At 45.9% G+C, this 22,488-nt stretch overlaps 1 protein-coding gene across 9 annotated transcripts in view; it reads right to left on the minus strand.

Moving 5' to 3' along the window:
- The window catches only part of TMEM44 (transmembrane protein 44), a 450,231-nt gene that overhangs the window by 159,667 nt on the left and 268,076 nt on the right, over positions 1 to 22,488 (minus strand). For all 9 annotated transcript variants that reach the window (XM_069618578.1, XM_069618573.1, XM_069618574.1 and 6 more), the window contains exons 6-7: positions 11,430 to 11,600; positions 2,418 to 2,570 (exon numbers count right to left, since the gene is read on the minus strand). In XM_069618578.1, coding sequence (XP_069474679.1) covers positions 2,418 to 2,570; positions 11,430 to 11,600 — 324 coding nt within the window. The remainder of the gene's footprint in view (positions 1 to 2,417; positions 2,571 to 11,429; positions 11,601 to 22,488) is intronic.

Genomic DNA, 22,488 nt, shown 5'->3' on the forward strand with positions numbered 1-22,488 from the left:
GAACCTAGAAAGAGCATCTAATAAGGAGTGGTCTGAAAGGGATTTTCCTTTTGCCGTTTTAGGCAAGAGGAGCAAAGAAGACCTCCAGAGGAAAGCCGAAATGTATTCTCGATAGAAGGAAGCACATTGGCGTCCCACTCAAGTGGCACATTTGTATTCTGTTGATAGACACTGGAGTATCCGAACAATCAAAGCACATAGAGCTGAGGAATGTCAAAGGCAGGTGTGGCCTAGCCTGTTGAGCTGTGTGCATGGCATGACCTAATCAAACAAGAGCCTCTTCATCCTCTCCTTAGCATTAGGAAGAGGATGAGCTGGTAGGGAGCATGTTGCTCCCCGCCACTCAACAATTGCAGGTCTCCACTTGCGCAGAAGGGAATCTGTGCTGCTCGTATCCACCCAGCCAGCCGGTCAGGTGACGCTGGAAGATCGAGCAGGAGCATGGAACACAATGGACTGCAGGCGAGTCTGGGGTTGCTTCTGGCAGCAGCAGTGGGAAGGATCGCTCATGCTGATTTCTGGATTGATTTCAGTATATGAGAGAGTTCACCTATGCAGACAGGCTCGGCACACAGCTCGGGTCACATGGTGCATGGAGGAAAAAAACGCTACCCCTTTTAGATAGATACAACATTGCAGGTCGCAGTCACCAATTCTGTCTTGAACTAGCAGCATGTCACCAGACTGAAAAATAGACATCTTAAAAGGAAGCAAGTGGAAAAGGAGTTTTTGGTCTTCGATTTCTCTTCTAACTCTCCCCTTAAAAAAGGTCAGGAAATCACTGCAAAAAAGTCATATTTCCGCTCTGATGAAAAACAATTGCTCTTCAATCAAGGAAACTCACCCAGCTGTAGGTTTCCCCACGCCTCCATTTTATTGATTAACAAGTTTTTCTTATGGATCGGGAACAGAGTGAACTCAGTGTCTTTGGTGGCCCCTAATTGGGTTAGGAGAATATAGTTTCTCAGGTTAGTGCAGTTGGCCATGATCCCACCCTGGATTCTACCCAGGTTCCCTTGTCCACTGCAGGGGCCTCTGACATCAAAACAGATCATCAATCACCAATGGCCACTCTGCCGGAGGAAAGGGAAGGCCTTCGATGACGGAGATTGTCCTTAGAACTTGCCTTCATGGTTCACAATTCCAGGTGTCGTCAGACCTAAAGAACCTACACCTGGACTTGGGGTCATTTCTGACATTGTGTCCGTGCTGGGGTGTCTTGACTCTGGAATGCAGAATACTGAATATCCTATGGTTCTTACAAGATGAGCTTGATTTAGGGATGGCTCCCTCATGTCTTGGGGTCCAGCGGGCACTTAAAAACATCAGAGTGTGAGCCCTTGATCATAGGAGTCCTTAAGACACTGCTGAGTTTCTGCTACCCCAATCACACAGCTATATCTCTGGTACCAATGTAGGATGCGTTACTGACACAAAGAGCTTTACAGGTTCAGCCCTTTTAGCCATAAGATGTGAACAATATAAAATGCCTCACTGTGAAAGTAACGTTCTTGTTGGCAGTCACCCGTCAGATGCTAAGCGGGTCTCCCCCCTTCTTGGTGGTAGATGATACGGCCACAATCTTACGCTCTCACCCATGCTTTAGGTCCAAGGTCATATCCATGTTCAAAATGTCATAAAACATCGCTCCCCTGGCTTTCCCATCAGAGACCGTCAGGGAGGGGGGGGCGACAAAAGTCACTTACTTGATGCCAGAAAGGCTCTCCATTCTATCTAGAGAGAACATCTGCATTACAAACTCAAATAGCCGTGGTCGCTTTTCAGGGCATTAGGGAAAAAGAAGAGCTTCTGTGGTGCCTTTAGTCGATGGTTGAGAGTTCCTATCAATCAGACTGATATAAATGGTCTCTGCAGGTGAACTGCTTCAATTACGGAGTTCCACAGGTGCTCCAACGGGGGTAAGGCCAACCCCTGGCCAGAGGCCCTGGTTTAGCCTTAGCAATAAATGTGCAGGGCAGCCACTTGGATCACACTGGCAAAGATCTTCCAGCCCCCAAACACACACACACACACACCTGTTTTATATGCGAGGCTAGCTCTAGGTCTGTTTGTATACTCTTATGGATCCTACATTGGTACAGCCACCTTATACCTGGGGAGCGGGGGGAAAGGTGGATGTTCGGATCTGAAGGCAGATAGCTTGCAAAAGTAAGTATTGTGACGAAGAAGAGTTGTAATAGGAGTAATAAAGATTACCGTAAGTAATCCGAGCCTTTGAAACATACAGAGGTGAAACAATATAAAAAAATGTTAAGGTGGGAAACCATGCACCAGAAATAACTTGTAATGCAGCTTTCAGGCAAATTGTTCGACAGCTGTAATTTAACGAGGCAAAGTCTGGACAGGTCTTTGGGGCTAATGTATGTGCAGCTGTTACATTTCAGGCTCTCGCTCACCTTTTCCTCCTCCTCCTCCAGCTCATTCTCCTCTTCTGCCTCCTCTTCTTCTCGTGCGAGCAGCGCGTGCATGTCAGGGGTCTCAAAGGTTTCCACCACCAGCCCCAACTGGCGGGTGAACTTGCTCTTCATCAGGCAGGAAAGAATGGCGATCTGGAGAACATGGTCAAGGTCAAGAACCAAAAATGGGGTGCTTACTCTGACACCTCTGACATAAGGAGATCAGTACCCAAACCTTGAACTGCACGTCTTGGTGTGGTGCATCCAGACTTTGCCTTTTCAGTTTGGGCTATTATTAGGTGGCGTCTATGTGCCATGTATAAGCCGAGACTATTGCAATGGAGTACAGGTAGGAGGGAAAAGACATGTAAGGGGGGGGGGGCACAGCTTGTGGGTGTTTGATTATTTACCCACCCATTGACTGCCCATTGCCATGCTAATCCCTATGGTAGTTCCCATCTACTTTCTGCCCCTGGATGGCCAAAACACATTCTACTGGGATCGCTTTGAGCTCACTCAAGCAGCAACATCAAACTTTGGCCTGCCAGTTGTGTTTTAAGCAGTCTCTGAGAGTTAAGAGCTTAATAGCAGCTGTACATGGCTACTGGTGCAATAAAAATATGAAACCAGTGTGCCTTCAGCCACTTTTATGTTATCTCTTCCATGCTCTGAAGTCCTGTTAAAAATAATTAATGAAAAAGCTGACAGTTTTGGCTTGAGGCGTTAGACAGGCATTTACCAGATACTGACATCATATGCCCAGGTAAACCCTCCATTTTCCAGCTGTTGTGATTTTATGGCCAGGTAATACCTTTACATCAGTGCCTCGCAAATGTATATCCCATACCTAAAAAGACCCTCCAAACTGATCCAAGACTGCATAAAAGATGTTGCTAACAAAATGCTGTAATGGCACTGGTGCATTACGGTAATCAGAACAGCACCACAAGATATGATGACAAAATCAGGGAGTTCGCCATTATTCCCCAAGGGGAGCCACTTGCTCTGTGACTAGGTAGATGGGCCTGCTACGCTGAACAGGGATAGGGTAAGCAGGATCCCTCATGAGGAGATTCCTCCCCTTAGGATACACAGGAACCCATGGGAGAGACTTCAGTCACCATCCCTTCGCCCCAGAGACTAACACCTTTATGAGGCATGTAGGAGCTGGCTGTTGTTAATAATCATATAAACCCTTTTGGCATGGGTGATATGGCTTCTGACCCAAACTTAATTTCATCCTCTTAGGGAACACAGTTTCTAAAAGGGACAACGCCTGTCCAGCGTACTAGACCACCACAGTCAAAAGGAAAACAGCAGAGCTGCGGAACAACCAGCCTCCTGAAGTTACGACCGCAAGGAGTCAATCTGGAAGGAGTATCCATGCAGCCTGCAATGTTTATTTACCCCACAGTGCACATTGAGGAGAGAGACGCTTGGAGAGACAGACCGCCAGATGTGGCACTGCACCTGGAGGTTCGCACTAGGAGAGTAGAACACATCCCAGCAGGTGATGAACCGGTGCCGTGGGGTTTGGCAGCCAGAGCAAGAATGGAGTACCTCAGAGAACTGAGGCAGAGCCTGTAGGAAGAACTGCCCACAATCTCCTGCACCAAAAAAAGGACATTGATCGGACACTAAAGTGTCAAAGTTTTCCATAGGAGAACGCTAAATTAAAGTTACCGAGGTTTCCCAGCCTGACGACAGTGAAACATTCACAGCATGTGAATCCATGAAAGATCCAATGCTGGAGAACTGAGAAGTCCCAGAGCGGGGAGAGAGTGAGAAACAAGCCTAGGAGTGGGGAGAGATCTTAGAAACATCAGAATGGGGAGAAAGATAGAGACACGCTCCAGTGTGGGGAAATAACTAAGGAGTGAGAAAAGCCGGGGAGGGCATGAGAACCGAGAGTAGGGAAAAGAAGGAAGGAAATCCAGGGTTGAAAATGAGAAGTAGAGAAACCACAGAATGGTCAGAAAGACTGAAAGGACCTCGATAAGGTGTGGAGTAAAACAGACATGTCTCCCCAAAGGGAGAACGACTGTAAGACACACAAGTCTCAAGGAGAACCAGAACCCAGATGGAACCCTGGGACACCACTCCAGCGGTACATTAACTATGTTTTGGGCTGTGAAACAGACATGGGTGGGGTTCAGAAGCCAGCAGTCATCTTTTCTCCCTAGGACAATGCCATTTCGAGCAGTAGAAAGAGAAGGTAGGTTAGAATAGAATTTCAAGACTGAGGTCTTCATTTATGTCTGACCACCTTGACACAGTCAAAAGCACATTATAATTCTCAATGTGGGGAAGCAATCTTTTTATTGCTAGGCGGACGTGTGGGACCTCTGGCGGAGAGTGGGTGGCAGGGCAAGACACCAGTTCAGTGATGTCACCCCTGCAGGCATTGTATGGGGGTGATCTCTTGGTCCTCCATCGGGAACCCCCACCCTAGGTGTGGCAACTGCCCATGTCAGGAAGAATCCTTCAGAGCATTCAGAGTGAGATTTGTCTGATGAATAGCGAGGGGGAGAGAAGCGCACTCTGTCCAGGGATTAACAATGATACAGGAGGGAAAAGTTATGAAACCCCAAGGCGCAACAGTCCAGCAAAGGTGCATTGTGTATTCGCTGTACTGTATCACAAAGTGAACATGAGCCAGTCACAACCCATCACTAGCTAGGTCTCCTTCCAGGTATTCTTTTCATTTGAAGAATTCACACAACTGTGAGACAAAAATAAAAGCTAGCAGAGTCCCACCTGAGAGTTGTGAGGGTGAGCTTCTGTTTGATGACCCCTAGTACACAGTATTGACAACCTGGGCTGTCAGGTGGGTTTCCCAAGACATGGTGCCCACACGATTAGGGACAGCCCCAGTGCCACACACTGTCCTTCTCTTTGCTTCCGGCAAACATAAGTCAAGCACGTGAAAAAACCACTCAAGCTCCCTTTTTTGATTAAGTTGATAAATGTCACTGTGAGACTTCATGATGATTGCAAGGTTTTATGAACATTTCCTTCAGTGCAGAAGCTTCAGTGATTCTTCCAGTCTACACGTGGGTCATTAAAGGACCATGTGGGCTGAATGGAGCAATGTGTCGAGCCCCTACAGTCCTCAGAGTGGAGGGGGCTTGGCATTGAATTCTTCCAACCCTGCCCCTGGGCCCAGCATCACAATGTGGGGGTTGGGTCCCAGAACCAATTCACCACCCCAGTCATCACCTCAAGGGAGAGGAACTGCCGGCAGCACAGGGCCGGTGGCTGTTTGCAAGGGAGCAAACTTATCTACAACACTTGCAGTGCTGGAGTGGGAGACCTCAGCTACCATGACTCTGCTGCCTGACTCCAAGATGGCAAAAAGACTTGTTTTAGCCTTGAACCCATGGGGGCCATGTAGCAGGCATGTGTCAATCATTGAAACCCGCACAACTTGTGTACATAAGTGAAACTAAGATGTAACCCTTAACAATGCACCTATCACAAGTGACCACACTAACATCGAAACCCACACACCAGAGTACTCATTGAGACAATCACTGCACATGCCTACTAACAAAATGAGACAGATGACTCTTCACTTTGTAGATGTACAGACAGGGTTCCAGAGTGTAGGCTGTGGAGCAGAATGTGCAGCTTGAGAAGACTTAGAGAACAGAACTTAAAGTGGCCAAGCAAAGTGGGCCACATAGACGGCTAGAGAACTGGTGGTCACTAAGGCAAGCGAGATGTCATATAGACTAGACAGAATTTGGGACAAGAGGCTAGAGTACAAAGTCTAGCCATGCTTTGAAATAATAATTTTAAGAGAATACTGCTGTGAGCTCTAGCCTAACTACTACTGGGCGCTGCATTATACCAGACGTATTAGAGAAGGCAGTCCTTGACTGTGGAACTGGGAGGGGGGAATCTGAATTAATAAGGCCTGAAAATGTACTTGGGTGGAGGGGGGAGAAGATCCTACACAGAAGAACCCTATAGCAAGATAAATGGCTTGCCCTCATAACACATTAGTGAAACCCCTTGGGCAGGAGGCGCAATGTAGCAGGGCTGGGCCCACATATGAGATCATGAAGGATGTAGCTTCCCAAGAGATTACTTGATGGCCCTGTCAGATAATTCCCAACGAGACCAAGAAGTGAGTTGGAGCACTCAATACATCCTGGAGACTGAATGAATTGAAGGATGCTTTCCAGGCTGTTGTCACCCGGGGACCCTTTTTGCTTTAGCATATGGATAGGACATTGGACTCTGGGTACTATGTGTTCTTAGAATAGGACATTCACTGAATTTGAGCTATCATCCCCCAACCCTGCAACACGGTTGCCATTAGAATTTCCCTCAAGTTGTTTTAGTATCCAATAGGCATTCCTCTAACCAGTCCCTGTTGAGACAAAATAAAAGTGGTTTAACCAACCCTCACTGTCATGTGTGCAGTAGTATCCATCCTGCGACAATGAAGGGCTGACATTTTCTTTCTAAGATCCGAGAAAATCATGATAATCTTCATTTTAACAGGGATCCATCACACACAGCGGATGGTCACGAAGCACCAGCACTCTTCAATATGACAGAGCTGTCAATGCGTGCAATGATTCTTTCATAAAATACTTCTTTAATAAAGGCAGAAACTAGTTATCACCAGATTGTGTACAACATGTTATTGCGCCTGTGAAGTATCTGGATAATTCATCCATTCTCCCCAGAGGGAAGCCACCCACTGAGGCTAGGGTGGTGAGTCCTCTATGCAAGACCCTCCCTAGAGGTCTAGGCAAGTGGGACCTCACTGGGAGTGACCCCCATTTTGGGTACAAGGACTCCCATTCCATTATGCTCATTTCCCCATGCATGTGCACCATGAGCTGAGACCAAACTCTATGGAAAGTACTTAAAGGGATAGTCCAGTAAAAAAAAATATTTTAAAAATAGATAGGCAACATTAAAAAAATAATACTAGCACTTTTTCTTTTAAAACTTCCTATGTAAAATTTTGAGCTATTCAAGAATTCGCAAAAGCAAGCACATGGGCGCGCATCCATTTTGTGAAATGGATGCCCGCCTGTGCTGGCTTTTACTTTTGCGGCACTAATGAAGGAAAAGCCAGCCAGCTGTAGTAAACAAAAGCTACCGCTGGGTGGCTGTTCCTTCATTGGTGCTGTACGCGGAGGACGGGGACCGGAGACCAGAGGAGGAAAGCTGCAGCTGAATCTCGGTAAGTGCTATTTATTTTTTTTTAAAAATAAGCACTAGCTGCGTTTTTTTTTCTAAGTTTTCCGGGCTGGAGGAGCCCGGAAAACTTAGAAATAAAATCGCAGCTTTAAAAACGTTGTATTTACTTCTATACACTTCTTGCAAATATTTCAACTAGTTTGGCATCCGTAGACATCTACGAACATCTGACTTCATAGCGGACCTTCCGGACAGTGCCACATGACCATACGCTGCTGTGTCTGAGAACCCGTCCGCACTTCGCGATAAGATCTCTGCTTGGCGGACAGATCGGAACTGCATTTTCTACTGATCTAGGAACTTCCAACTTCATAATGTCCCTTGCACAGCTCCAACACCTATTCCTACTCATTATCCATTAACAAGCTAGTACACAGTACATACTTTTAGCAAAACTGCTATTTATCTTAAAATGGCATCAGCTAATGCCATCCCTCCTCCCCAAGAGCCACCACCACTGCTGTAATCAAGGAGCATGAGAAATAGTGCCCCCTAACTTAGAAATAACACACACAACATTTTCCCTTGTACACCTACCCCTCAATATTAGTGTTTGGTTACTCTTCCCTCATTTCCCTCCCCACCTTTCGTTCTCAGCTCTCCTGCCAAAGAAAATACATCCAAAAACAACAAACGACATATTCCTTTAGGAACCACCTTTCACAGTTAAAAAATAGAACTAAAAAAGAAAAATGTATAGACTCCATGTACTTTATATTTCTCAGTAAAGTACATAGACTAAATAATATTTTCCAACATTTCCATTTGCATTTTGTGCTATGCTAATGGGAATATTGTGGTGTTCATCCTCTGTTCCAGGGACTGGAATGGTGGATACCGGCCCAGCAGCCCAAGTTATCAGCCCAAGCGAAGGGAGAGTGGATAACGAGTTCTCTGGACTATTATCCCCCCCATTCCAGCCCCTTAAATGGGGGATAAAGGCCATTAGCACCCTGGGTTCCCAAAGCGGGAACCTGGGGTGCTAAAAAATATGATTTTTCTTCCAACACAGGGACGCCTGTGGCGTCAAGGTGTAGGAAGGAAAATCCTTTTCCAGGATGACCACCATGGAAAGGGAAGATGAGGGTTCCATACAGGGCCCCTCTTCGCTTTCCATAGCAGCCTGCAGAAGGCAAAAAGAGAACCCTATGACCATATTACCACAAGCACATTTTTCTTCCCTTTCAAATCTATCCTAATTTCGAATAACTTTACCACAAAGCCAGACCCAGGTGGACATGGCCACTTTAATCCTATGTTTTGTCCCTTGTGGTCATGGCCAGTAGCCAGATTGTCTGGATCATGACCTTATTCCATGACCCGGACAATCTGGCCACTGCCCATGGCCACAGGCTACACCTCAGTCACTAAAGGCATACCACTATTTTTTGTAGCTACATTATGACACTTGTCAAATAATAAAACACTGACACATTTGCAAAACCATGCTTGTAGGTCCTTGCCAATGCTCCTTACGCAAGTTTGCTCGAAATCCACCCATGTTTTATTTTTTCAAAAGTGTCAAATATGCACATACAATCGTCATATAACCTAGCCCCACTTGACAAAATCCATTCAGACTTTACGAAAACATCTAAATCTAGATCTATAATCTTTTTGCAAACCTTTGTGTAGATTTGTCAAATGGCACCACATTTATAAGCCTTTACAATATTTTGGGACCCCCCACTCTAATTTTGCTCCCTCTCGACAGAATCCCACCAAACTTCGCAAACACATGTATATCTTGATGTATTATCAGTTTGCCAAATCAAGTGTAGATTCGTCAAATGGCACCTCATTTATAAGCCTTTACATTATTTTCGGACCCCCCTCTAATTTTGCCCCCTCTTCACAGAATCCTACCAAACTTTGGAAAAATATTCCTATCTAAATGTATTATCAGTTTCCCAAATTAAGTGAGGATTCGTCAAATAGCAGCTCATTTATGAGCATTTACATTATTTTGGGACCCCCTCTCTAATTTTTCCCCCTCATGACAGAATCCCACCAATCTTTGCATACTCACTCCGAATCACCCCAGGAATATACATGCACAATTTCATGCAGTTCCATTAAGTGGCGCCAAAGTTATAAGCCATCCAAGAACTGCATTTCACCAACCCTGTAATGCTGAGGTGTTCGCGAACTTTTCAGGACTGTTCGCTGACTTTCGCGTTAAAAACCACCTGTTTTTTTGCTTCTTGCAGCCATATTCCATCCCATCCTCATCACCCCTCACCTCCCCAGAGATTAATTGATCAAGTTTGACAAGTGCAATGTTGTGTTTTTTAATATGTTTTTACCGTGATGTCCGCGGACACCGGCCGATGTCCCAAGATGGCGGGCGTTTCCAAAAATCTGACGCACCTCATGCTTCACTCCAACCAATCAGCGAACATGTTGGGTGTCCGCAGACATGACGCAAGTCAATTTGCCAATCAGTGTCCTGTCCGCGGAGCGAACAGGGAAGTCTATCTGTGGAGCGAACATAGATATCACTAATTTTTTTGCTTTATTTACGTTTTGGTCATTTTAAAAAAAACTACTGGACGGATTTACACCAAATTAACAAAAGCACGCTTTCGGGGCCAAGCCGCCACTCTTACCGTAAATTTGGTGAAACTCTGTCCAGCGGGTTGGGCTGTAGGCGTGAGCAAAGTTGTTGCCCATTATGTCTATGGGAAAAATAGACATTTTGGGACCCGCCTATAACTTTCCCCCCCCTGGACCAAACCTTACCAAACTTTGTAGAAAAATTCAGAGTGGGCTATCTACTTTTTTTGCAAAGTTTGGTGAGGATTTGTCCAGGGGGAGCGAAGTTATAAGCCGCCCAAAAAGTGCTCTTCCTATGGAAACAGCAACTTAACCATAACCACACGGCCACTAGTGTGGCCGTGTAATATATATATATATATATATATATATATATCGCTTAATACCGAAGAGGTTTCCAAGCGCGGACCCGGTGTTGTTCTGCATCGTCTTGCTTCCAAGAGGAGCGAGTTGCCACTGAGCTATACTACCCATGTCTACCAATCTGAGCCTCTGAACTGCCAGCATTTTAGAATTGTCGTGCTGTACTACTGGCCCCTGGCAAAGAGATGTGTATCCAGTTTTGGGGGAATTATAAAAGGACTTGTAGATATTTAAAAAGAAAGCAAGCAATTAAACAAGGAAAGCTTGCAGACCCAGAAATGTTATGTAGATTTTGCAAACATCCTTCCGAGAGTGAATCCCTGAGCCATCTTGTGATCAAATGCCGAGCACTTGCTCTGAAACGCGAGATTTGTTTTGCACGATTTCTAAAGGATTTAAATTATTTAAACCCTTAAGATTTTTGGGTCATACTTTTACAGGGAAATAATGTATCTATAACTTTTGCAGTATCTGGATTCTTAATGTTTGTGCTTCCAGAAATGCTTCTTGCACTTGGGTAATGCAAAGAGATATTATGGTGGTATTGATCAAGTCCTATGCACTTTATTGCTAGTTGCACTTTACTGCTATTTGCACATGAATGAAGTTAATATTGCTGTTTTAAGATAGATTGTGAGATATTCTATTTTTAAACTTTAAAACTATGTACTGTAGAAATACTATAATTGCAATTTATTGTACTCTGTAAAAGGTTTGTATTAAGCCATTAAACTGTAAGAATACATATATAATAAATAAACAAGGAATGCCTTCACCCCATTTAGAGGAAACAGTCAGATGGCACTGTTGTAGTCCACAAAGTCAATATGCATACACTCATCAACATCCCCTGACTTTAAGAAAGGATACGGCAACATCAAGTGCAGCAGAACCCAAAAAAATCAGGAACCAAGGCGTTGCTCTGACAAAGTATTCAGGCTTCCGGTCATGAGCCATAATCGCAGATGCATACAGTAGGCTGGCCACCACGGAGAAAAAGTTTGCCCAATGCTGCATCACTGGAAGCGACTTCCCTCTGCACTGGTAGAAAAAGACGAAAACATTGATATCAGTGAATGCCAACATAGGATATTCAGTTACAATTGGTTGAACAAAGGCAGGAAGATATACAAATACTGTCACCCACAGTACCTCACTTAACAGGTCAGTATGAAGGATCCTGTTCCTCCATCTCATCCCCCCGCCCCCCAACTTCCAATTCTAAGAGGATAGGTGCATCCTCTGTCCCCCATTATGGTTCATATATATGTCTGGTCTCTCTATTAGGAGTTAATGGGACCATGTGGGCCAATAGACTAAGAGAATAGTAAGATGAACAGTGAAGATAGAATCTCAAACCCAGTAATTAGTGTGAGCAGATCATACTGCGAGACAGGCCACTACCCAACTTTCCTCCCTGGTAGAAATTATTGAGTGCAGGATCTCCTCACATTCAGCTCATCTGGGTTCAGGATGGGTGTGTATGAATCTATAATCCGGGTGCTCCTACAGACTTGACCGGTGCCTGCGATCAGGGCGATGGCTGAAAGTTATGTGGCGTGCATTTGGGGCGCCAGGCATGAGCGTGCTCCGCTTTCACTTGAACAACATGTGCTTGTAGCCAATTAGAAATGGCCCCAGCCCAAATACCACAGGTGTCTTGCCATTTGGGTTAGATGCGGGTGGAAAACAGACTTGCAGGTAGCCCAAAGGTTTTACGGGTGCAGGATGGATCTAACAAATTCAAGTTTTAAATGTATTTTTATTTGAGCGTCCGTGTATTTTGGTTGTGAACATCTTCACCGGTCTACCTGGTGACTATTCGGAGTGTAGACGTAGGAGTGAATGTTTCATTTCTACATCTAAACCTTTCAGAGTAATTCTGCATGGGAGTACAGCTTAGGTTGTTAGTACAACAGTCGCGGCAAGGGCTGGAACGTGTCCTTACTAGCTCTTGGCTTTTCCGTTTTAGGTAACTAGTAATTAGGCGGCATACCTGTAGCATCCGCTGAGTATTTAAAGACACTATAACCTTGTGCCTCTATGACAACAATGAAATACACCCAACTGAAAGCACCTTCGCTCAGGTGATCATTTTAAAGTTATACCCAGGAATAAATTACATTATCACAAAGTTAAGAATCAGAAATAATATATCTATAATCGATAGCTTTATTCAGTATCCATTAATACAATGTGTGCCATCTGAAATTGCGCCTGCACGTGTTCCGCCCTCATGGGCTTCTCCAAGGCAGGTCATGTATAATATGAAATGAACATATAAAATCGTCCAGGATTTTTTTTTTCTCATTTCTTCCCTATGTTGACAATTAGTTATCTCAAACCTAGCTTGTGTGCTCGATGTTTGATATTCGGTCTTGATATAGTTGTCAAAAATAATTGTTTTGGTTTGGTTCTCTGTGCTCTTTGATGCAGTATTTTCCACAACGTTAGACGATACCTCATTGTCACATACTTGAAGCCATTGTACAAATTGCTCAAGGAAAGGTATCCTCATGTTAAGGTTCACCCGATCTCTTATTTTATCAATACGTCACTGCATTGGAACTTGTCAGTGCCAACCCATGTTCAGCCCCTATTCTGTTAGTCTAATGGGAAAACAAGATTTTTTTAGCAACCAAAGCAAGAATGAACAAGCATCTCGTACCCAAACAGGGACGTCATGATATGATCTATGATAGGTTATTTATAACGCGCTTAATACCCAGAGGTTTCTAAGCGCGGACCCAAGGATCAAACCTGTGGCGCTCCATGTTATCTTGCGACCAAGGCGAGCACGTTGCCCGTGAACTATCCTCCCGAGACACCAAAATGCCACGGGTAGCTGACGTGACATCACACGACCCTTGACCTCTGATGACATCACCGGAAGTGATGCCATTCGACCCCCCCACCAAAGTGACATCACAGGATGCGATGGAACACACACATTTACCCTTTGACAAAACAGGAAGTGGCATTACATAGCATTGTTTCTATGTACACTACGAAAAATATGGTTATGAAAAATATGGTTACAATATCACTGTAAAGTGATATCCATTTATACAAGAATGGATCACCATATGTATCATTTATATCAGTACATATAGGGCCATATAACCAATTTACTGTGAATGCAAGCAGACCTCCAAGGCCAAACGATAATGATGTGTTATTATATAGCACTTACGCTTAAGAGCTTCATATGGAACAAATACACACACAATATTACCCTACCTGTATTGGTACTCATTTACAACCTCAGGAGGATGAAAGGCTGAGTTGATCTTTCCGGTAGTCGAACTTGCAGATCACACACACATTGCAGCAGCGAGCGCTCAACTCACTGAGCTATCTTAACGGATATAGCTATCAGAAAACCAGCCACTCCAGATACAGAGAGCCACATGTTGCTGGCTACAGCCCAGGAGTCTCAATTACATTTTTTTTAAAAGAGACAAAAAAAGTTTTTTTTAGGGGTTGTAAGGGAGACCACAGGTGTATCAAGGGAGAAGTGAGACCCCTGGCAACCCCTACATGACGTCCCTGGACCCAAGATGGGTTTGGGATACAGAATTGTCCGGATGCTGAGGAACTGAGAAAGCGTTGACAAGTTCATATGTCAATTACATATATTTGACCTGGCGTGAAAAAGCTAATGAGGGTAAAATATGCATAGACTCAATTTCAGATAGCAGGCGATCCATGACACAACTCCACCCCTTGCATACTTGTACACAGCTGTTGTTGTGTTTTTTTCCCTATGACAATACCCATGGACCAACTGAGGTCCTGGCCTGCATTCACTCTTGTGTTGTAAACCCTTGTTAACTGTGTATTCAAGAGATCTTGCACCATCAGAAGGCTTGCACCCTCCACACTCTTGAGGGTGGTACCTAGTGGTACACCTACATATCAAATGTACAACTGTCCGCCTGTCTGTTATTATGCTAACAATTGATATATTATATGTACCATCACCAAAATTCAGAGATTAAACTAAAATTATCCTGAATCTCAATAGTGTGGGTCTCCCATCCTGATTTTTTGTTTGAATATACCTCTAGTCTAACAGACATTTCTAATGGTAGCTGAACAAAAAAGCCCAAATCTATTCTTTAGAATTCCATACCTACACTAGCACATTCCACAAACTTCCCATAGTAGGGCTCTGAGAGGGGTACTCAACGTCTCGCCACTTACAAGGCCTCTCGGGCTCTCACTAGCCTCTTCAGCCCTTTCTCAGGTTATCGTCGTTGCATGGCTGTGTGAACTTTCCTCAGTCTGAGATCGATTTATTGATCTATGGTTAGGAGGTTGGCCCTCTGCCTCCAAAATTGCAGTATCACTTTTCTCTGGCCCCTCAATGAGTCCAGGAGTTGTCTCCTTGCTGTTCCCGCTGATCTTGTTACATCCCCATCCAGACTTTGGCACTGCTTTCAACCTTGTATCAGGGTCTGGAGGTCTTATGTCACAGCTTTCCATGGCTCTTTCAGCTGAACATTTGGTTCTAAGAAACAGTCCTTCTGATGAAGTGCTAGGCACTGCCAGGGCCTTGCTTGACATCTGCAGATACCAAGCAGTATTTCTCCCCACTCAGCTAAGGGTACTTGTCAGACAAACAATATTTATCTGGGATCCCCTGCCATGGACCAGTCTCTGCTTCGGGTTGCCAGTGGAGTGTATGGTGGCTCACCCTTCAGTTCCCTCTAGGCGAAGTTTGGGTTTTGGTCAATGGCTTCCAGCTTCCTGACAGGCACCTAACTGAAGACGTTCCTTAGTATGGTAAGCTGCAGCTTTCCCCATGTGGTGTCCAGCTTGGGTCAGCCCATGTGCTTGCTCAATGTGGTTTCTTCCCATGGGTCCCTTTTTGTCAAGGGATCGAGATTATGCAGATTAATCGCCTAGCTTTGGCCACCAGCCGTCTTCCCTTTTACCAGTATGACTGGCTTTCAGGAGGTGTCTCGTCCAAGGTTCACTCCCTTACTGGGCTTCTACCACCCTCTTTATAGTTCATGGAGAGGCTTTGTTCTTCTCTGTTGGTTACCCATAGGTTGTTTCCAAGCCTGCTTGTAACCCTCGGTTTGAAGTGTAATGTGTGGCTTGAGAGACTACTCAGATTAGCTTACATTGGTATAGTGAGGCTTGAAAGGTAGGCGCGGGGGTCATGAATTGCATGTCTATGTGGCCCTGAAGTGCTCTTCCACTTCCTAGCTAACTGTGCCTGCTTGTCAGAATGGGGACCCTGTGAGAGTGAGGCCTCCTCTCTTCCCCGTCCAGCTGAGCTTCTGTTGGTTGTGTGTTTCACAGAAACCATGGGTTTCTAGTCTCTGGACTGTAGCCTCTGATTCTTTCTCCTGCAATTGTAAATACAGTGGGGGTGCAGTGTACAGTATTCTCCCTGTGAAAGTCTGCTCAAGAAAATCAGTCTTGGATGGTTTCCAGGTGCATAAATCTGACCCACAAGAAAAATGACAGATTCCCTCAATAAGGCCCCATGCATCTTGAAACTCGCAGTCTGTTTTCCAAACAGGGCCCTCTTCTGATAAGGCGGGGGGGGGCACACCGCCTTGAGGAGTAGCAGCCGGTCTGGCCCCATATCCGGAAGCCCTCTACTCTCAAATGTGAGTATTCACCACAATCATTACTGGGATAACATTTGCTGTTGTGCAAAAAATACTTCAATGCATTCTCCCAGTAGCTCAAAGGATTAGGACAAACATTAGCCTGATGCAAAAATGAACTGAACCTATATGTTTGAACAAGAGTGTTAATTTACTTGCACCAATACAAACATTCTGTAATTCTGATCCTCATCTCTGATCTGTACTGATACCAAACTTAATAAAATATGACCGTATTCTCTGTGGTAAATCCTAAATCCAACATATATAGGAATGCAGAATACTACAGAATAGGATCCGATGCTTCCTGAATGCTTTCCTCATGGCTAGTACCACTCACACTTCACTATCTTTGATGAGTGACTGCTGCATCCCACAGTTTATTGTGCGAGTATTTATGGAGACTTTCAAGCTCCTTTCTGAGACACAGTGGCTTGGTTTATCTTAGACTATTTTCTCTCCACTAGCACCCTCCTCTACAGTTCCATTTGAAAGCATTGGTCCGTCCTACAAGGATACAATTGAGGAGAATCTAAGAGCTCTTTTAGGGACACAATCATCCCCTTCTCTTTTGTTGTTAGTGTGAAAGACTGTCTCTCATTTCCATTCCCACAAACCATGTAATTCAATCTCTTTTACAACCACATATCTAGGACACGCAACTCGTTTCCCAGGAAAGCTTCTGTAGATCACATAAGAGCACTAATCAAGGATTGTTTTTAAGAGTGCAGAATTTGTGTGGGCACATTCTCCTTTCACACAGTCTATTCTGGACTTGGCCACAAGGCTTGGCCACTCCATAATTACTATTCAGGAGTTTGTTTTGTGTGAGAAATAAAACATACTCCTAGGCAATAAAAGAAAACATGCTTGATGGTCCACTTCAGCACATGTCAAGTCCATCACACAGCTACACACTAATACGCATTTAGGTCTCCAAAAACAACCTCAAGTAAATATTCCCTTCTCCCTCCGACACCTTACAGTTTCCCCTCCAAATTTCCTGGTATCCGGAGTCAGCTAGTGGGCAGGGAGAGGAGGAGGATTTGAAGGAAACGGTTGCGGTACCCAGACCTTGTCAAGAGGGGATGGGAACCCCTCTCAGCCTGGGATGGGAAGTGTAACAAGGAGGAATCCAGAGAACAGTCATTCCCCAGAGGGGGACGGTGACAGTTCGGAGTGCTCCATTTCCTTTCCCCTCCCAAAATGGCAGCCTATATATGTGCAGTACCAATTTGCAGCACCCAGTACCCTTGAGCCCAGGAACTGGCCAGGTTTTCTCCTTCACTTCCAGTGAAACAACAGAGATGGAGAAGACCACCCACAAGACAGAAAACCAACAGCATCCCATGAAAATCCATCTAAAAACAGTGCCAGTGAGAGAGATAGTGGGAAGAGAGCCAGATGCCCTACTCACCTGTCAAACCATGCATGAGTAGCGTACAGATAGCACCGGGTGAAGCGAAGCAAAAGGAGGAGGCTGAGCTAGCACACTATGCAACTGTTGCTCATGCCACGCACTAAATGCCAGCCTCATGCCACCTCATAATGAGACCAGTGCGGGCCCCGTACACCATCAGAACAAAGCAAAACCCCACCAAATAGAGGCTGGCGTACCTTAGCGGCAGGCAGGCCAGATCCCCCGAACTCCAACTGGCCCACTGTATAACATGTACCGCCATTGACATTGCATGGAGATTTTACATAGAGACATGGGGCAAGGGACCTAAAATACTGTATGAAAACATTGTTGTATGTAACACCTCTCAGGTGGGGAATACAGGGTCATAGAAGGCAGGAACAGTGGAACAACCAGCGGATAGGGAGTGGGTTAAAAGAGACCCCAGGAAGTTGTTGGTTATTCAGCTGAGGTGGGAGGCAGAGGAGGTGGCAGACCAAGAGACTTGCAAGATGAGGTTAAATTTTCCTTTGTAAATTGTTTGCTTGTATCTCTTTCTTCAGAATTTTTGAATGTGCCAGTGCCATATCTGTATTTGCTTTGTTGCTGTATTCTAGGCCCTTCCTCTCACCCTTAATGAACTACTTCATTGCTTATTTGTGCATTTGGGTTGCATTCTAAAGTTTCCCCTCTCAATCCCCCTACCATCTCTCCTCTCCGCCCACAATGGTGCTCTCTTCCCACAATGGTGCTCTCCATTTCCCCTATCTTCTCTAATTGCTATTCTATCACCTTTCCTATCCCTCTCTCGAAGTCTGGAAGGAAAGAGTTCAATAAGGAGCTCCTGGACTCCAACCCAGGCTTCCCCATCGTTGACGCCTATGTGAATGCTTGCTCCAGACAGACAGTCACTGACATTCTCTTTGTAGTCCCTTTGCTAGCCCTTTGGACTCTCCATTTGGTCTCTGTGCCCTTCCCTTTCTCTTCCTCTCCCATGAATGGTGGCACCCGCTGGGAGGTTCTCTTGGCATCATTCATGTCCTCTAGGGTGATCATCAGTGTCTACTTAAATGGCACTGTCATGGGCCAGGGCTCTCAGCCCAGCCTCCTCCTCCTCCTCCTCCTTGATAGGTATCTCCCTTCTCTCATCAACGTCCTCTCCTCTCCTGCCACTCCTCCTTCTTTCTTCCCTCCACCTCTTCTACCTTCCGTGACTGCAGTGGTGTAGCCAGGATTTGTCTAACAAGTGGGGCCTGAAGCCAATGTAATTGGGCCCACCACAGTGAAATTAACATCTGTAAATGCCCGCTCAGTGATGCTGAGTGGGCATTTACAGATTTGGGGTGGGCCTTGCCCACTCAGGCCCTACCCTGTCTATGCATCTGTGACCCTGTACACCTCCTCGGAAGTCCTTAAAAATGGGCAACTTGCTCCACTTAGCTACTATCAACGCTCATTCTGCTGTCAAACCCTCCTCTGACATCTTCCGTCTCCTTGAGGATCTTGGCCTTGATGTTCTCGCTCACACCGAGACATGGTTCACTGCCAGCTCTGTCATTGGTTTTGGTACGCTCCTCCCTGAGGGCTACACGATCCACTCTAAACCCAGGACCTACCAATCCGGGGGCAGAGTTGCCCTTATTTCCCTGAGTGGGTTTTCGCTACCATCATACCCACCCAGGCCTACCCCTCTTTTGAATGTCTTGTCTGCAGGCTTGATTTCTCTCCTGACCTCTCTCTAACTCTGGCCACCATCCATAGGCCCCCGGCCAGTTCTCCCTTTCCCTCTCTGACTGGGCTGATCTCTCCTCGTCTCTCCTAACCTCCTTGGAGACTTTAATATTCACCTTGACTACCCTACTTCAGCCACTGGGCACTTCTGCAAATTCTGCAACTCTGTCACTCTCCATTCTTCCTTCTGATCTTACGTACTCTGCTGATCACACCTTGGATGCTCTCACCTCCTCAGACCTCTCTATCTCCATCCCTTTCACTACTCCTCTATCCTGGTCTGACCACTCTCTCCTCTCTTCCCACCTGGACCTTCTCGTGCCCCTGGCTAAGCCTCCACCCACACTGCCAGCCTCCTTCTCCTTCATTCGATGAAGAGACAGTCAGTTGCCGCTTTTGCCAACACCTTCACATCCCTCCTACTCCTGCCTCCGACTCACCATGCCACATCCCTCACTAACCTTCATCTCTCGATTTCCAACACTCTGGGCATCCTTGACCCTGTCATGAGGATCCACATGAAGCCGGCCTCTAAGGGCAACTCCTGGTACGACTCCGTCCTGGCTGCTCTTAAACTCAAGTGCAGAGCAGATGAACCGAAGAGGCAGGCTTCTAGTACATCCTCTGACAAACTGGCCTGCCGCCTGCTCCAAAGGCAATACATACTCTCCATCTGCTCTAAGAAGAGAACCTTTAGTTTAGTTTAGTTTATTCATTTGTATTGCACACCAGACCCGAGGGTATGAGGGCGCATGAGCAGCACGGTTATTCAAAGCTTTATCCAAGCCTGCATCTTTGTGGCCTTTAACAATCCGACAGAACTTCTCAAAATCTGCAAGGAACTTGTCAACCCTTCAGCAGTCTCCCCGGTCCTCCCTGGCCATCTGCACTTCTCCGGCCTCTCACTTCTTGTCCTAAACTCATGACATCCTCTCCTCTCTCCCCTCTACCCTCCTCTCCTCTCCCTCACTCAGGCACACGCTGTACACCCTCGCCCCCACTCCCTCTCCCCTCTTTTTCTCCAATATCACCTGATGAGGTTTCAGGAAAAGTCAGCTCTATGAAAGACTCATCCAAACAGCTGCTCCCCTACTCCTCCAGAACTATCAAGGACAAGATGGTTTCCCTTGCTCCAGCTTTGGCTGATTTCTGCAATCACTCCTTTGCCACTTGAGCCTTCCCCAATCTCCTCACCCACTCCTTTGTTCATCCTCTCCTTCGAAAGCCTTTTGCCGACCAATCATGTCTGGCTAACTACCGCCCCTTATTGGGAAAACTCTTGGAGAAGCTGGCCATCTCCCAGCTTATTCACCACTCTGAATCAGGTGGTTGCCTTCACAAAGACCGGAGGCACGGAAACTGTGCTTCTGAACGCCTGTGATGACTTGCTCACTAATCTCTACTCCAGCTCTCCTACCGTTCTCATCCATTCTGACCTTTCCTCTGCCTTTAATACGGTCAGTCATGCCACCTTGATAAATCAACTCTATGACACCCTTGGCATCACACTCCTGGCTCTGGACTGGTTGACCTCCCTCTCTGATCGACCTTCCCTGGTTCAACTGTGCCATTTTCTTTCCTCCATCTCTGTCTCCACCTGTGGTGTCCGACAGGGCTCTATCCTCTCTCCCTGGCTCTTCAATATCTACTTGACCCTCTAGCCCATTTGATATCCACCTTCTCTATTAACTTCCAGTGTTAGCAAGATGACACACAGTTCTCCTTCAAACTACCTGCCTCCTCGTTCTCCTCATCCTCCTCATCCTCATTCATCCCTGAATACCTTTCTGCTATTCAGGCTTGGTGCACTGCCAATGATGTATGCCTTAATGCCAGTAAGACAGAGATCCTTCTCATTCAGACCCCAGCTCCCTCTTTTCCTCCCACACTCTGGCCTTTCTCCATGGGCCCCCTCCCCTCCTGTGAAGCTAAAAACCTTGGTGTCATCTTCGACTCCTTCCTTTCTTTCTCCCCTCACATCTCTGGCCTTGCAAAGAAGGCTCACTTTCAACTGCACCTTCTCAGAGGCATTCTGCCTTTCCTCACCTTCCCGCAGAAACACAATGTCTCCAGAGCTCTGGTTCTTTCCAGGCTGGACTACTGCAACAGTATCTTCCTCAATCTGCCCTCTGCCCCCTTCAACTAATCCAGAACAGGACTGAGAGACTTATCTTAGGCATCAAGCCCAGGTGTGACTCGATGGAGAAAAGCACGTGGGTTGGTAGCATTTTCTATAGGGTTTGGGGATGGCATATAAAATTCGGGGAACAAAGGCTTAACTCGCCTATTAGAAAAGGCTGCAAGCACTAAAAGCGTCAATGATCCTTCTCCAAGAAACAAACTTGCTTCACAGGGATGAGAAAAGGCTTCTCAGTATATTTTTTCCCGTTGAATTCTGTACTATGAGCGGGCTGAAGAAAGGGGGATAGCTATTCTCTTAGCGAGGGGATCCCCCTTCCATAAGTCAGCGATAATGAAGGACCCAGAAGGTAGGATATTGATGGTTAAAAAGTTCTCTAAGGGGTTGCACCTACACATTGGTTTCCCTTTAACGGACCACATGAGAACCAGGATGCCTACTCTGTGGATCTGAACCCCAACCTGGGCCTATTCGATGAAGGGGAGATAGTCGTGGGAGGGGACTGCTGCTGTGTTTGTGGCCCTCTCACGGACAAGACCCTGCCTCCATCAGGGGCCAATAAATGAAATTTCCTAGTTATAGCCAAGTTAGAGACTTCTCCTCAATAGAAAAATGGCGATTTTTCCACCAAGGGGAAAGAGACTACTCTCACTACTTGGCGGCTAATTGGGGGTTCTCAGAATAAATGTGCTATTGGTCTCCTCCATGCTGATATCTAAGACGGTCTCTATAGAAATCGGCCCATGGGTACTGTCTGACCATGCGCCTTTGGTAATGGAACTGGACCGCTCGACACCACGCCTGGTGGAGAGCAGACCCTGGCGCCTTAATGACTTTATTCTGTGGGATGGGGTGGTAACACTACACATTAAGGAAACTGTGAGGAAATACTTTGAGGAAAACAGTAATGGGGAGGTTGGAAAGGCGACACTGTGGGATGCGGCGAAAGCTGTCATCAGGGGCAAACCCAAAGCGAAAACTGCAGCATTTAGGAAAGTCAGAGAAGCACAAAGAATAACATTGGTAGCTGAA

Source organism: Ambystoma mexicanum, chromosome 10 (assembly GCF_040938575.1).
Source record: "Ambystoma mexicanum isolate Mex_15411 chromosome 10, UKY_AmexF1_1, whole genome shotgun sequence".
Classification (NCBI taxonomy): Eukaryota; Metazoa; Chordata; class Amphibia; order Caudata; family Ambystomatidae; genus Ambystoma; species Ambystoma mexicanum.